General features: G+C 31.6%; 2 protein-coding genes across 2 annotated transcripts in view; both read left to right on the top strand.

Annotated features, from left to right (window-relative positions):
• LOC126883699 (uncharacterized) overlaps positions 1–13,393 on the top strand; it is a 31,772-nt gene extending 18,379 nt beyond the window's left edge. The window contains exons 2-3 of the mRNA XM_050649360.1: positions 12,663–12,812; positions 13,235–13,393. Coding sequence (XP_050505317.1) covers positions 12,663–12,812; positions 13,235–13,393 — 309 coding nt within the window. The remainder of the gene's footprint in view (positions 1–12,662; positions 12,813–13,234) is intronic.
• LOC114330575 (early growth response protein 1) overlaps positions 1–18,158 on the top strand; it is a 453,598-nt gene that overhangs the window by 203,129 nt on the left and 232,311 nt on the right. The window contains exon 3 of the mRNA XM_028279963.2: positions 9,689–9,721. The gene's annotated coding sequence lies outside the window, so the exon portion shown is untranslated. The remainder of the gene's footprint in view (positions 1–9,688; positions 9,722–18,158) is intronic.

Here is an 18,158-nt window from a genome sequence, read left to right as displayed (position 1 = left end):
CTCCCTGGAGATCTGATTCTTTCAATATTTATTAAAACATTCTTGGAATGGTCGACGATACTTTTGTGAAAAAATCGCATTCTCCGCAGTAAACAAAACACTTTATTAGCGATTAGAAGCAAGGGAGCGATTGTGGGTAAAGGCGGAACATTATGACCGCTTAAGATGGAATACAATTAGCTACTACCGAGTTAGTTCCCCATTGAAATGGGCGTCGGGAGAGTGATTGTATCAACATCGAAAACTTTTAGTTTGAGAAAATAGGATGAGAGTGTGAAAAAGCATGCAATTGTAGAATCAGTTGCTAATTGTCTCAAGTATCAATAGCATTTTAAATATTTGAGATTCTTGAAATCAATTCTGCTTTACGGTACTAAATTATAGAAGGTGATGAGTTAGCTGGAATATACTGAACAAAAATTAACAGAGACATAACGTTTTTGCTTAAAGTTTGCCCATTTTAAAATGCATTTTGGATTTTTACTACTGCATGGGAATAACCCTAATTTTTTTAAATAAAATATGTAGGGAGGCATCTTATTATAGGAGGTATTAGGTATATATAATACAGAAAAGGTTGAGTCGTATATACTTAGGATAATAAATATAACTGTCAAAGCTTAACCTAAAGGCTGATTTAAATAGAAGATGTTTAGCATGGCCAGCATTTGGTCGATTACAAACAGTATTTAAATCAAACTTACCAAATATGTACTTTAAAAGCCAAAGCGTTCGATCAGTTCGTGTTGCCAGTTCTGACATACGGGACTGAAACATGGGCTCTTAACAATAGCGTAGTCCACAAACTTCAAGTGACTCAGAGAGCTATGGAACGGACAATGCTCAACATTAAGGTCAGTGATCGCAAGTCCAATGAAGAGATAAGCAGGCGATCAAAAGTAACAAATGTGATCCAGAATATTGCCATGTTCAAATGGAACTGTCAGGACACATAGGACAAATGGAAGTCAACCGTGGGACAAAGCAAATGCTCTAGCTAGTGGCGAGAAACGGCAAGCAAAAGAAGTAGAGGCAGACCTCACACAAAATGGACTAATTACATCAACCGCAGTGGCGTACTGAGCACGGTTCCGCGGAACCAAGGCCCGGGTCCCACAGGGGCCCGCTTTAGTCACACGTACACACATAGGAAATGTAACTGCTTAATAGATTTTAAGTTTTGTGTAGGTACTTATAAATAAAAACGAAGAATACTTCTTCCTCAAAAAATTTTGAAAACAAAATTTTTTGAAATACAGGGAACCCTGTTGTAAGTTTCTTTACACGTTTAATCTACTTTCCAAAGCCCATGTTTCAACATTTGTAAAGACTAACCGACAGGGCCTGCCTACACGTGATAACTCAAACACTTGTATATTAGCAAGATTCATGAATAAGATGTAGGTAAACTACAAAGTTGTAAATATGCATTGCAAGTTTTATACGGCCATAAAAAGAATCCCAATACAATAGGCTCGATACTCGTGTTTATTTGAACCGTCATCATTCAGCCTGTGCTTTTATTTATAGAGGTAGGTAATTCTTAAAAATTGAAATTAAATTCTAAATATAGACAATAGTGGTAAGGATAACAAGACACTATATTATAGACACTAATTACGTTTTAAGAAAATCTCGTCGTTTATAAAAGATGTCAACCCCACCGTTACACCGAGAGAAAAAAATTCTTGACATAAAGAAACTTTATTAATATTTAAGAAAGATCGACTTGGCATATTGCCTAAGAAATATATCTTTGTATGTAAGATATAATTTTCTAAAATATTTCAAATAAATTCTACTATAGCCAAAGAAATATATCTTAAACATGATTTAACTATCACTTTCTGGCAAACTTCAAACCCATTTATCAGAAAGAAATTACACTTGATGTTAATTAATTTTATTAGTCATAAAAATATATTTTCTACACATTACAAAACTATTCTTTCTGAGCAATAATATTTCTTAGTAAGGAATATTATTATTTTACTATTAATAATTAATGTATTTAATGTTAAGAAATATATTTCGCAGAGATAAACGTATATTTAGAGTTAAGTTAATATTTCTTGAAAATAAAGTGATATTACATACGGCGAAATAAATCATTGTGTTAAGGTAAAATCATTATTGATTAACCCATTAACCGCCAAGCAAAGAAATACTGCAATAATATGTAATATATTTGATTAACTAGAGTAAAATAAACTTAAACATTCGTAAAAAAATTGTTTTACACTTTGATAATGGCAGGTGTCACAACAACAAAATGGTTCGTTTTCGAACCTTTGGCGGAAATGAGATAAAAAAATTTAAATACACAATTTTATTTTTTGTGAATAGTCTCAAAACATTTAGAGTGTTAATGGACCTGGAAGTTGTGATAAACAAAAATAGTATGGTTAGAACATTGCCTACAAATTCTTCAGCTTCTTTCTCAAAAACGAAGTCGAACGGCCCTCTATCTTTTTTAGAAATTATTTTAGATATTTCCAGTTTACACTTTCCATTCCTGTATCTTGCACTGTGCCAGTTGCATAAATTCGACAAATCGATATATTGTCTACAACACTACACAACCTTCCTTATGTAGCCCCCTCCCCCACCCTAGATTATAACAAAACTGAATACCAGAATACCCGTCTTTTTAAAGGTACGTATCCACTACATTCGTAATATTGGACCACCGAGGCACTACCGCACGGTCTAGGAGCGCCAACCATCCACTATGTTCACGAACCTCTTGCACTCCGCGCTCCCTGCAACTACTTCAATCGATACGGTATGCGCTCCTCTACATATAAACCGTCACCAATTGGAACGCCGAAGCGGAACGCGCACTGTTGCACGGTCCGGAAGTGCCTACCATTCAATATGTTTACAAACCTCTTGTGCTCCGCGCTCCCTCCAACAGCTCCCATCGATACGGCATGCGCTCCTCTACATATAAACCGCTACCTATTGGACCGCCGAGGCGAAGCGCGCACTTTTGCACGGTCCGGGAGCGCCACCATCCACTATGTTCACAAACCTCTTACGCTCCGCTCTCCCTACAACTGCTCCCATCTAAGTGCATGTGCTCCTGTACATATAAACCGCCACCTATTGGACGGTTGAGGTGGAGCGCACATTGTTGCATGGTCGGAGAGCGCCAACCATCCACTATGTTCACGAACTTCTTGAGCTTCGCGCTCCCCGCAACCGCTCCAATCGATATGGTATGCGCTCCCTTACATATGAACCTCCACAGATTGGAGCGCCGAGGCAGAGTCCGCACAATTGCACAGTCCGGGAGCGCCAAACGTGTCCACTATGTGGAGCAGTTGTAGGAGTTCGGAGCGCAAGCATAGTGAATACGTGTTTTTACACGTAATAAAGAAATATCTCAGCAAATTACTGCCTGTGCATCACCTTGAACTTATTCCTGATCAGACAGGATTATATGTCGACTTCCGCCAATGGTTCGTTATCGAACCATTATTTTCAAACACGAGATTTGATGACTCAGAAAATTTTTTTTTGTATTTTTATAACAATTGGTGTACAAATAGGTTAAAGAAATAATGTTTTAATTTATTTGACCACAAAAGTGTTAAGCCAATAAAATTACTACAGTAAAAATAAAGTTGTGTCGAAGGATTGAAAATGTCGGACATTTAGAAAATATTTTTGTGGTGAAAGCATGAGTTTGGAAATTAAACAAAATTAAATTTAGTTACACTTATACCTTCTGGTTGCTTAAAAAATACAAAGATTTTAAAAAAATTAATGAATTGCCAAAAAAAAATTCTAGAAAAAAATGGTGCGTTTTCGCACCTTTGGCGCTAAATGGGTTAATAAAACAATATATAAAACGTTATTATTACATACAAATATTTTCTCCACTCTTAAACCACTGGCTTCTACACAACAATAAAAGGATGGAGAGGCAAATCCAACTTCCTCAAATTTTCCTTCTTTTGTTAATAGCACTTTGTATATCAGCAATTCACTAAAACAAAATCGTTATGTAGAAAGAGTAAACTTACTTTAATAAATTTTTTTTATAAAGATATAGATATTTATTTTGACAAATTTAGGAAATACAAAAAAAACAAATACACGGCCCCACATAAGAACTATTAATACTAATAATAATCAATCATATTTAGTTCAAACATGGCATTATTTAACCTACACATCTTTGTTTATTTTTTTCTTTTTGTTAATGAAATATTAATTATTTATCTGTATAATATTAAGTCACACAATAAACATTGTTTAGCTAAAACAAGAGGGAAAATACAACCAATGAAAACATTGAAGCAGACATAATAATATGTAGTTTTCTTAATTTTTATAATCTAAAAGAGACAGCATACCTAATCATTAAGAAATTTTATTACGGGAAAGTATTATTAATTTACATCTAAGTCATTTAATATATATTAACTAATTCAGGGTTTTCGGCAATAACATTTCTTAACCATAAACATATATTTCTTTTAGACTAACTGATTTATTTATCTCAAATAAATTAACAGAAAACGTCCTCAGCGTTGCACCCGCCATGTTTGATATAGCGTTGTATTGTATATTTTTATAGAAGACGATACATTCAAGAAACCTATTATAGTTGATAAATAAGTATACACATTTTTAAAAAGGTACTTACATGTAAAAAAGTTCCACCATTTCTGGAAGGCCCCGCAATTGGTTAATAACTCCTTTCTTAATATTGTTCTGAAGCTATATATTAATATCATTCTGTCCCAGCTTTAAATTGTGGCATATTTCCCAGTTAGAATAATAAGCTCCTTTATTTCAGAGTCGTCCATCATTATACCTAAAAAGCATATAAAGATACTATTATGTTTCTTTTTTAACCATTCGGATACGCAACAATATTATTATTACATCTTAAATTACTCAATTTAATTTTATTTAATACCTATATATATGTACGTACCTTCAAAATATCCGTTAATTTTTAAGGAACACCAATAAATCAAAAATCCATCTATATGAACATGAACATATCACGCCATCTTGACAAACACTGACGACTAAATCATAAATAGTTAATCTGCGCAATTCTTTTGTGGAAGAAAATCTTTTTGCAAGTAACATTTCGGCATTAATGACAAAGTTTTTATTTTATAACCACAGTTACTACAGAGGGTATTTCTGAAGAATTATTTCTTGTGGTTTAAAATATTTATTTGATTGCAAGAAAATTTCTTGTTCACAAATATAAATATGGATTAACTTAACATTATATTTCTTATACTGCAAAATATTTGTAGTTTTCAATTTAAGAAATAAAAACTTTAGGATAAGAAAATTAAATGTAACCATTAATGCATTTCTTAGTATTGAAGAAATTATCTGTAAGAAATTATTGAGTTGTGTTTAAAAAACTCGTTTCTTTATATGTGAACCGGTATGTTTAAGTTAATAGGATATGTTAACTTTTAAGAAATATTGCTCAAAGAAATCGGTGTTTTAGGAGAAAAGAAATTGTTCTCTCGGTGTATCCAGGGGTTTTTTTGATATATTTTTTAAGCGTTTTATCTCCTTAGAGCTTTGTATGTAATTATTTAACTTAATTATAAATGTATCATATTTATTATGCAATTTCAGAATCTATTTTGTTGATATAAATTTTATTCCAATGTTCATTTTTTAAAAGCTGTGTTAGTTTTCTGATATTAATGAGGTTTTTAATCATAAGGTTTTTAATTATGACTGGAATTTTGAATGTAGAAAATTTTTGAGTTTCATTATTTATAAAAACGGCTGGCGTAAAGTGATCAATCATGTGAGTATGAAAAACGATAGGATAAATATTAATTTACTGTTTTAATAGTCTATTGTTTTTTTAAAAAGTTTCTAACATCAAAAGTAAGTAAATTTCGATCAAAATAAGGTTGGTATCTTTTTTTGGTTGGTAAAGAAGTCGTGAAAATCACTTTCTAATAATTAGCATCCGAAATGATATTACCGCTTCACAAATTACTTACTTATTGTTTATAAGATATATAAGATTCGTTGGTTCAAAGTGCCTATTTTTGAAAAGGCTGCAGTCAAATGGGCTTAAACGAGTCACTAATCACGACTGTATGCAAAATTTGAACAGACATATCGTATAACCAATTTTTGTCTCTAAGCCCGACCGCACATCAAAGAAACATGAAACGTAAATTACCTTTCATGGAAATAAACCACTGCTAAACAAATATACGTCCGGCCATTTATGAAACTCTCCGAAAATAAAAATGTGTCATGAGCATGAATCACACTCGTTTCATTGGTAAGCGGACTTTGAGATTTGTTTAGCAGTGTTTTAGTTTCATGAAACATGTTTTTCGTTTCATGTTTCATGTTTTTCGTTTCATGTTTCTTTGGTGTGCGGCTTGGCTAAGAAAACAAAAAGTCCAAAATATTCACAAAAGCAAAACCTATATTTTTGTACTACCTAGTTAAGATTTTTGGTATCACCAATAATTAATAAATTTATTTTGAAAAAACAAAATATTTTCACAATTATATTTTTTTTAATTAAAAAAAAATTGTTTTCAAAAATGAGCACTTTGAAGCGGTAAAACGTACATATCATAATTATAAGCAGCAATACAAAGTCAAGTAACTAATTAGGGGGTGATTTTTACGATTTGTTTACCAAAAAAAGTGTCCAACTTTATTTTGAGCGTTACATAGTTAATATTGATGCTAGAAACCAAAAAATGATAAAACTGTTAAAAAAGTTGTGATGACTTTTTCTCGAAAATTAATTCATTTTTAGTTATTTCACGTTGAAATATTCGATTTGGAATTTGACGAATAAGAACCTACATTTCATGACCTACTGGGTTTAAACATTTCGTATATTCACCATATTTTTCACTTTTTTTATAAGCTATATTTTTACTAAGAATATTTTTTTCGATAACATACTTACTTTTTGAGGGTATTTGCGAAAATCGTCTCAAAACGTGTTTGTTTTTGAAAAATGAACATATTCACTCAAAAATAATTCGAAAAGTATTGACTTAGTGGAAAAACTCTATAGAACTTAAAGGTTGCTTAAAATTAGTCAGTTTATCCAATTCCGGACTTACATTGAACGTATGTTTTTCACCCGAGATGGGGTAAAACATACCTAGGGCAGAAGCGCACATCGGCACAATAGGTATCACTTTTTTGTGTTTGACATGTTAGCTATGTGTATGCCAAATTTCATCTCAATCCGAGCAGTTCTTTAAAATGTACAGCAAAAACCGTCAGTAAATGGACAATAAATTATCTTGAGTTTAATGATATATTTTATGATAATAATATGATGATTTATATTTAATGTTTTGGGCGAGGGCCCGCATCCCAACTGGAACCAGGGCCCGCTGATCTATCAGTACGCTACTGATCAACCGAATGGCCGGCCACGAAGGGATGCAAAAAACAGCAAACAGATACGAATGGACGCACCTAAGGAAGGCTTACATCCGACGATGAATGAAATAGCTGTTGATGATGATGATGATGAAGATCTTATTACGAATGTTGCAGATCATTTTTAGGTGATTATAGGACAATAACTGGTTTTGTGATTAAAAATGAGAATAGGTTTATAAAACAAGAAATTGGTTAAAAAGAGATTTGTTGCAAATTGTGCACGAAAGGGCTTATCAAGAAATGATTTTGCAGATCCAGTCATGAGCAAGATGCACTTTCTAAATAAAAGTAGCTTTAACAGTTGGCAAATTCTTTTACTACTAATGTTAAAATTGTCCCGAATTTGTAATCTTGAAGACCTAGGACCGATACAAAAGATCGATGACGAATGAAGGAAACTTGAACAATACCAGGATATTCCAATATAATTCGAAAATCTGGATGAATTCTATTTTAAAGTGTGTCAAATAAAAACGTTCAATTATAGATAATAATGTGGAAAATGCATTTAATGTTAAAAAGTAAAAAAACACTTTTACTATAAATAAAAATGCATTATATAAAGCTATTACATATTGCAGAAGTTAGTGATTAGTGATTGTGATTACCTATGTCTTTTTTAAAATGTAACTCTTCCAAATGCACCAGTGCTAGGTATCAATTTTCTTTAATCCAGTAACTATCTGTAGTAAGATTTTCGTTACGTTCTTCATTTAACGTTTTCGGATCTAAATACGACTCATCTAAATTCGTTCTTCTTTGTTCAACAACCGTGTAATCATTTTCAGTCAATATTTCGTTTTCTTTGTATTGATAATCACAGCATAATCATAATATGGTTTAGGCACTTCTAGAACACAATATTCTAGAGGTGTTGCTGTTCTTTGTTTGGGTGTGTATGACTACGGACACTAAAAATCCAATCGCTAAATTCTAAGAGGTGTGCAATAACTGTTTTCTTCTCTCTTTTCTCTTTCTTGGCTGGTTCCAGCAGAAGCTCTTGTTTCTTGCAGAGGTATATCAGAACACAAATTAAAAATATCTAAAACACTACCAATAATATCAAATATGATCTGTCCATCTGATAGGTCCTCAGACCTCTGTGGACACAAAATTATAATTTTATTGAAAAGATATACAGAGCTTCAATTTTATTAACAAAATATTACCAAGTTTATATTGTAGGCACTTTGGAAGAGGCCTACATTTTTTGCAAAATAAAGTTAATTAAGTAATTATTAATTAATAAATTAAAGCGAACATTTTTGCTTTATTTTAAAATATTTATATTATTAATTTTTGAATTAACCCCTCTGTGGCTCAGTGGTAAAAGCGCCTACCTTTTGATCGAAAGGTCCGAATGGTCGTGAGTTCGAATCTCACCATGGTAGAGAATTTTTCGTTTATTATAAATTATGAATGCAAATAGTTTCTATTCTTGTTGGATCGGTACTCACCGGAGGGACCGCAGACGTTCGGATACAATTAGCGTCTCTTTGCAAAGACCACGACGTCGACTTTGCAAAGTAACAAGACACTTACTCAACACACACACTACACATTACACTAGGTACCTAAAACAAATTGAATTACAAATATGTCAAAATGAAATTTTTACTTTACTTTACTTAATCACTAGACCCATTTGTACCTTTCGGTGTTGGGCCAAATATGGCAAAATGAAATTACTATACCTTATTTCCAAATGTATAATAGACAACCTCATGTTTTCAGCTCATAAAATGATATAGGAACTTTGTGGGTATGTGTATTATATAAGACGGAAGAAGTTATAATTTTGCTTGGAATTTACACGCCACAAGCAAATCTAATCTGTTATAAATTTAGTTTTGTGGGCAAATTTATAATTAATTTGTTTAACGTTTAAAAATTAACATTTTGTAGATTAGTTTTATCTACCAAGTTCCTTCCAAAAAATTCAGGAAAAACCTGGTATTCATAACCGCAAACTTTAGCAATCGTGGTTATCTTTGTCTAGAATGATTTCCTGCTTTCAGTTTAGTTGTTCCCGCATATATTATTATGAATACTGTTTTTATAAAAAAGAGAGAAGTGGTTTATGCATTATTTTGAAGAGTTTACTACGAATATTACTATATTTTCTTAAGGAATTAACTATTTAGTTGCTTTATTTTTCTTCCGAATATGTATAAGTTCCAGCGTTATAATTTAAACTTAACAAAAGTGTATAGGAGGTTCATAAAAAAACTAAAATATTCTTATTTACTTTCAGATATCCATTTGATAAACACGTGAAACTAAACAGGTAAGCTTAATAAAATCTTGCGTAGACGAGATTTAATCTTTATTCACTGTATTGAACCACTAAAACAATATTATGAGATAATAGAGATTTACATAAATGTTAAAATATGTATCTGTATGTCGTAGTTTCTTAGAGATTTGGCTACTTCGCTAAGTGGGTCTATTTAGAATTTAGACCAATGAACTTATATTCTGTGGCTTGGTTCTAAAAGGGCCAATGTCAAATTTTTGGTTTTTGTACAGCTTTCTTTTGAATTTAATATTGACCAAACAAAATGCAAAAAATTGACACTGGCCCTTTTAGCATTAAGCCACATTATGTGACTTGGTGTTAAAATGGCCAATTTCAATTTTTTGCATTTTGTTTGGTCAATATTAAATTCAAAAGAAAGCTGTACAAAAAAAAAACAAAAAATTGACATTGTCCCTTTTAGAACCAAGCCACAGAATTATATCGCCGCCACTCTTTTGTATAAAGCTGAAAAAGTCAGCTTTATAGACAATTTTCGAACGTTTTATTCTATGAAACTAAAATTATCAGTTTCCTAGACTAGCGTCATATAATTAACCGGCCTTCTTTCTATAAAGCAGAAACCGGACCAGTTTTATAGAAGTTTTGGAAACTATTTGTCTATAAAGCCGAAATTATCCGTTTCTTAGCTGTAATGCCAAAGCTATTTGATTTTATATTAGTTTTCTCAGGATTAGAAAAAAATTAATGCATTTAAAAAGCATTGGAGCCGAAAATTTGCGCCGATGTTTTTGAAGCAATGGTGGAAAACTAAGGTTAATACTAATAAAGCAGAAAATATCAAAAGTACGAAGATCACGTTTACAAAAAATAAACTATAATTATTTATCTTTCTAAATAATTGATGAGCATATTTTAACCCTAATTTTAATAATTAATTTTACTGTTTCAAAAAAAAAATTGTACCTATGTCCGTTATAAATTTTTTTAAAGAAAATAGGTTTTACTGACTTTCCGACTTTTTCCGACTTGTTCTTCAAATTCTGACGGAGGATTCGGATTTTACGAAAAATCTCACAAAAAAATTATGTTTTAATTATTTTTTTGGATGAAATGTATCGATGTGTACTTACTGCTGCGAAATTTACAAAATTTGCATGTAAAAATTAAAAATATAAAAACTTCTAAAATATTCTAAAGGGCGCTATGTAGAATATAAATGGCTAAAATTAGCATGTAGCCATTTTTTATGATGTAGAAAAAGTATGTAAAATTTGGGAAAAATTGAAGGAGGTCGGCTGACCAACTTTTTATAGGGTAATCGGGTAATGGATCCAAATATGAGACCCTTTTTTTTTAAACTCTTGGTAATCGTAAAGTTTATGGATTCAAGAAGTCTTAAATTAGATACACGTCAGATAATTATGCTATTATATTGCAACAGGTTCAAAATTAATTTTAAACTAATATTTTTTTACCAATAAATAAATTTTTTTAAAAATGTCAAAATTCCCAACTTAAAAAAGGTGTCTTAATATGAGACCATGTGGTGTCCTAATATGAGACACCACGTTATATAGGTTAAACAGGTGATACAAATTATTTTAACGCATTGTTCTGGATTTAAACTGTATTATAGGCTGTAAAGATGATTCTATTGTTTTGAAGCTGTTTGTTTGTGGCATATTATGCAATTTTCTTTTTTTTTTTTTAAATAAGCCACAATTTAAGTTAAAAATAATAATTGGAAGTCTAAACGTCAATAAATTTCATTTTTAACTTACATTGCATCTTATTTCCCAATAAAATAGTAAAAAGACATGAAGCTATACTCAAAACATTACAGTACCCTAATATGAGATATCTCAAATTAGGCACACTTGAGGGTCTCATATTAGGAGTAACCACGTGTGAACTTTTTAGTCCGCATTTTGAGTTTAGGATTGGTTTTTGCGCCATTATAATTACGTGTTTCAGTAACCAATTTAGGTAGCTATCAACTAATTACTAAGGTCATTTTTTTTTCTCTCACCTTAAAAATAAAAATTCAGTTTGAGCTACACCGATTAAAAAACTTTTGACTAGCAAAAAACTTAAAAACTTCACTGACTGGTAATACTAAATCACAGACACTCGATTTATTCACAACCTTCTGGAAACACTACCAGAGCTTAGTTTTTACCCCACTCACCAGGCTGCAGCACTTACAAGACTCTTAGAGACAGGGGTCTCATATTAGGAACGGGTCTCATAATAGGATCCGTAACCCTAGTTGACCTGGAGTGACTTAACTTTTATAGAGTTAACTTAAAAATAACACAAAAGAACTTGTTTCTGTTGGATCATATTCTCTCATCAAATATAAGCGCAAAACAACTAGAAAAAAAAAGTTATAAAAACTAGGTACTCACTAGTTGTATGACACTTACAGCCGGTTTCCGAAACGTTATTCAAATCTTCGATCATCTAATCGAGCTGTTAGATTTGATCAACTGTTAACCAGTGGCCAGTTTCTCAAACGTCGATCATCTTAAAATTATATGATCGTAGAAAATCGATTATCTGACATACGATTTGGTATCGATACTGTCACAATCGGCTGTCATCCTTCAAAATTTCATTTTATAACCAAATAATTTTAATCCATAGTAAATAACTACATAATTTATAAAATTAAAAAATATATTAAAAATGAGCAATACCAACGGAAATCCTCCACTCAAAAATTATACTGAGGGAGAGAGAAATGTTTGCTGTTGGAAATAATTGGAAAGTAAGTACGAAATTGTCTAACTTATAGAACAAATTTCTAATTGTATTTTTGTTTTCAGATACAAGCATATTATAATTGAAAACAAATAATGTAGCAATGCTATGTCCACCAACCAAAACAATGAAACCTGGGAAAAAATAGCGCTGAATTTCCCAGAACTCCCAAGCAGCTAAAAACTGCATATATAAACTTAAAAAGGGTCACTCACCAAAAAATAGCAGAGGAAAATGTAAATGTATAAAACTTTCGGTTGATTTAGAGCTATATGGATTAATTACATTGCAGATTCAAAAATATAATGAGCAGAAGGTTTTGGACCAGTTGAAGAGAGACCAAACTGCGGACAAAGTAGGTATACTTAAATTTAAAGCTTTTAACACCAGGTCAGTCGAATTACACTATTTCTGAGTGGAATATTTTTATAAAAATATAATCCAATGAAACTAATTTCATGATGGGAACTAACCTAGTGTTGAGACAATAGAAGTTTAGTATTTGAGGGTGTTAACGCCAAAGAGGTGCAAGTCATATTTGTGAAATGATGGAAGTTTTGCTTTATAACTTTGATAAATAGACATTTTTTCATCAGGAAAAGTGGTGCAAGTATTTACAGTAAAAACTTATACACCACTTTTTCTCTGAAGAGGTCTATGTATATAATATCAAGATTATAAAATAGGGCTTACATCATTTCAAGAATATGACTTACACCACTTTGATTTTAACCCATTCATTTCTTAATCAGTAATGAACTAATGAATTGTTTTCAGAAAGACATACTTGCAACAGGTGGTGGCACATTTATTCCTCGTCTCACATATGTAGGGGCACAAATGTTGAGTTTGATTGGCAATCAAATCCAACCTTTACCCAACAGTTGTGACAGTGCATCTGGTTTCTTCACATCTGATGAGTCCTTATTTTATTAATTTATTTAAATAAAGGTAACTAATTTTAAATTTATTTATATATATATATATATATAAAGCCTGATCAATATTTCCAATATTATCTGAACAATAACCTGTATATCGTCGCCTCAAAGCGACAGTAGGATATGTACATATCCTACCTTGTAAACCAAATTTAAGCAAACTCAAAATATGAGAATTAATAGCTATAAATATTATTGATATGAATTAATTATTATAATTATTTATTCCAATTCTAAATTAAGGTAGATTATTAACTTAGCTATTAAGATAGCTAAAGTAGATAAATAAAAGTAACTACCTACCTAATTCGAGAAAGATTTTTTTTATAAAGAAAAAACTATTTGGTACATCTGAAACAATTGAAATTTTTTTATTTTTATAGTTGCACAAGATAGTCAAGTGGAAGTAGATTACCTACAATTGGAAGACACATAGCAGACGTCCAATGTACCCTCTACTTCCACTGTGCTGCTCAGTACACCCACGACAACTGCTGTCCTGCCCAAGAAGAAAGCCAAGATGTCTCAGGCTCGTTCAAAAAATAAAAAAGTAAAAGATGTAGGGAGCGAAACCCTTAATGTATCTTTTACAAAAAAAAATTGAAACAGCAAGACTAGAAAAAAGAAGTAAGATAGTATTTTTCAACAAGAAAAAAAGAAATTTTAGAAGTAGAGCTTCAAATAAAAAAATTCGAACTCAATAAATTATTAGGTAATAGTGGTTAGGTATGTACCTAATAAAGTAATTTTAAATAAAAATTGTAATTTCTTTAAATAATAAAATTAATAAAAAATGTGTTTTTCAAAGTTTATTTACCCACCTGTTAGAATGAGTTATTACCTACTAGCTTCGTCCTCTGCTTCTTTGTCGTAATGCATTCCACAATTTTTCATTTGTTATGGTGTTGGGCCAATACATCTTCAGAATATTTTGTGGGAATCTATTTACAAAAACTCTTCCTTGCATTTCCTTCTGATATTGTTCATGTCTCACTCCCATATTCCCATATAGTAGTATTGATTTGATGATACTATTAAATGTGTTTTGGCTAATTTATGTTGAGATATGATGAGAGGATTTCAAAGGCCTGTTGTTCTTTTTCCTATTCTATGTTTAATGTTTGCCTGGACTCCAACTTTTGCACTACTATCAAGATAGCAGAATTCTTTAACCTGTTTTATTTCTTCTTGATTGATGTATACCATGGTTTACCATGCTCACTTATTCCTATTCTCATCTCTACTATCTTATTAGTGATGATTTTAAGACCAACCTCATCTGCCTTTCCCTCCAGCTTCCTTATCACGTTCTTCATGTCATCTAGTGTATGTGATATCAAGCAGATATCATATTGCATATTCCAATGTTGGATTTAATTGGCAACCAAATCTAATATTTATACAACAGTTGCAGATGGTGCATCTGCTTACTTGCCATTTGCCATGTAGTGAGTCCTTATTTTGTTTAATTATTTAACAAAAGGTAAGTAGTAGTAATTCTAAATTAAATATTTAAAATTAAACATTATTTTTTTATTTTCACACTAACACAATATGTTGAAGTAGAACTAAACTAATGCTCCCCTGTAGCCCCATCTACATGTGTGTGCAGCCCAACATACAGTGAGAATGTAAAGGTTGCAATAAATTCATTTTCTCGAGAATGGACGATTTTGGGAAAAAATCCCGAAACAGGTCAATTTTTATTTTTAAATTACGACTTTTTGGCATTATTATCACTAGTGACACCCATCTGGGCGTGATTACGTCATCGATGATTTTTTTAAATTAGAATAGGGGCCGTGTGGTGGCTCATTTGAAAGGTAATTGAATTTTCTAATCAGTAATATAAACATTAACATAATTACTTATAGGCTGCCCAAAAAAAATTTTTTTGATTAAATTTATTGACATAAAAAGAAGAATATATGTCATTTATTTAATTCAAAATACACTTTACTGCTCTTAGAAAACAGAAAGATATGTTTATTTGAAAAATATTCTTTGCTTTTCGCTTAAATTAACTGTTCAAAGTGTCAAGAGGCAGGTGGGTGGCTGCTTTAATATTGAATTTAAGCAAAAAACAATGTTTATTTGTCAAATAAACATTTTTTCCTGTATTCTGATAGCAGTAAAATGTATTTTGAATTAAATAAATTATACACATTCTTTAGGTGCTCACTGTATAATTACACTATATATTTAATTTTAAAAATTAAATTATAATTAAATAACTAATAATTTTAATTAAACACTAAAATACGATTTATTTAATAACTGTTTAACCTATATAATAACTAAAAAACTCTATTTAATAACTCTAAACAACTATTTATAAACATTAACAGCCCTTTAATCAACCAATAACCTCAAATTAGGTGACAGTTCCTTTTGGTCGCCGTGTGACATGCGAAATTGGTTAATCAGCGTTTCGGAAACTCAAAACACTTATGATCGGTTGTTAACTAACGATTAATCGTTTGTTAAATCATATGATCGACTGTTATTGAACTCCCGTTTAACTGGTGTTATTGAAACTCAAAATGCATTTGATCAACGATTAACCATCGATTACATAATTTTTGAGATGATCATCCTTTCGGAAACCGGCTGTTAAACATGCACCCTTCCTTTTTTGCATAATTGGAGATAGGTATCAATAGAATTCAGTGAATTTCTCAAATACCAACCAACCCTTGCATTTAATACATCCGGATTTGGATTATTCTTTCAGATTACCAAACCTTAACATTTATGGTCTTTAGGTATACTTGTCCCGACATGTAGCTATTTTTTAATGCAAGAAACTCTTGTCAGTCCTTAAAAACAGCGTCTTTTATATAATTAAACTACGTAGATTAGACTAATTTTTACCGACGCCTCCAAAAGCAGCAATGGTGTAGCTGCTGCAGCTATTTTCAAAGATATGATCTCTGCCACTCGCTTAGCCCATGAGTGTAGCATATATCCTGGAGAACTGCAAGCAATCTGCAGCACACCGAATCTATGTATGTACCAGCAAACATATAAATTCTCTAACTCGTATTATGTCAGATTCTCTGAGTGCCTTAAAGGGTGTCAAACATGTGTACCTATCCTGTCCACGCCAATTTAGCATAAATAAAAGACATGCTATATAGTGCCCAAACAGGCTGCAAAATCTAAGATTTTTATGGGTGCCATCCCATGCTGAGATAATGGGTAATGGAATGGCTGATAGAGCAGCCACAGAGACTGTCAAAAACATAATAACCCCTATAATATAAAACATACCATTTTCAGACCAATAAAAACCTACATTCACAAAACCTGGCAGTAAAAATTGAGCCAACCAGAAGCAAAACTAAAAATTATCAAAACAAATATTGCTTCTGCTTTACTACTACTCTCAGCTCAAAGACATGATAAAGTAGTAGGTATTCAACGGACTGCGGATAGGTCATATAAAATTTACACATGGATACATAATTTCTAAGGACTCTCAACTGATGCCACAACTGCCAGTTACCAATTATTTGAAAGATTTATTAACCTAATGTAAAAGAAGATTTAATAGAAGACGTTAGTTAAACAGTAAACTTTCTCAAAAACTGTAAACTGTATAACGAAGTGTAAGATTGCACAAAATGTATTTTTCAAAACTTCTATGTAAATATGTTATAGGATGTAAAAAACTGTTTCTTATTAAAAAGACTAAATTAAAAAGACTTTTTGAACATTTTATTTGAAAGACCCTGTTCTTGATCAACCAGAAAAAAAAACAAATAAACGAGGTTTTCCAATTCCCACTTTTGACGCGTTTCAGAGGTGTCACCTACGGTTATTCATGTGTATATTGTAAAGCAAATGCGGGCTTAAAATATAACGCTACAAAAAGAAAACTTTTAGCGCCGCGTACAAAAGAATTCCATAGTTATTTCTAAATTTAAAACGTGACAAATCCCTATTTATTTTCAAAATAGATTGTAGATTGTAGAATAGTCATACGATATAACAACGAAATAAAATATGTTGTAGGGTGTAATATTTTTGCACCGTTTTATATGATATAATTGATCCAAATAATGGCATAAACCAGACATTCAAAGTGAAAGTTATCCTCCAACACAAAATTGTTCTATATGGTCCACATAACGTTCATAAAAAAGTCACACCATTTTGAGCGTCGGGTTTGGGGGGAGAGGGGGGAGAAATCGGTAAATTCGTAGTTTTTTTTTAGGTTTTTCGTCAATATTTCTAAAACTATGCGGTTTAGCATAAACAACCTTCTCTACAAAAATGTTCTACATTAAATTTGCAATAAAAAAAGGTCCTATGCATAATCCTTCTAAAATGAACGGTTCCGAAGTTACGGAGGTAGTATAGTATAATTGGTCCAAAAGAGGCCTAACCCAGACATCTAAAGTAAAAGTTTTCCTCCAACACCAAATTGTTCTATATGGTCCACATATTGTTCAGTAAAAAGTTACACCATTTTGAGCGTCGGGTTTGGGGGGGGGGGAGATGGGGGAGAAGTCGGTAAATTAGTAGTTTTTTTTATGTTTTTCGTCAATATTTCTAAAACTATACTTTAGCGTAAACAATGGTCTATACAAAATTGTTCTACATAAATTTTAAAACAAAAAAGGTCCTATACATAATTGTTATAAAATCAACGGTTCCAGAGTTACAGAGGGTGAAAAGTGTAGGTTTTCGATACTTTTTGCATTATCTGGGCAATTGATGATGATTTTGGGTGGTGAGGTTGACGTTTCTTCAAG

Source organism: Diabrotica virgifera, chromosome 4 (genome assembly GCF_917563875.1).
Source record: "Diabrotica virgifera virgifera chromosome 4, PGI_DIABVI_V3a".
In the NCBI taxonomy this organism is placed as follows: Eukaryota; Metazoa; Arthropoda; class Insecta; order Coleoptera; family Chrysomelidae; genus Diabrotica; species Diabrotica virgifera.
Note: the sequence above shows the minus strand (reverse complement) of the source record. Positions and strands in the feature narration are given on the sequence as shown.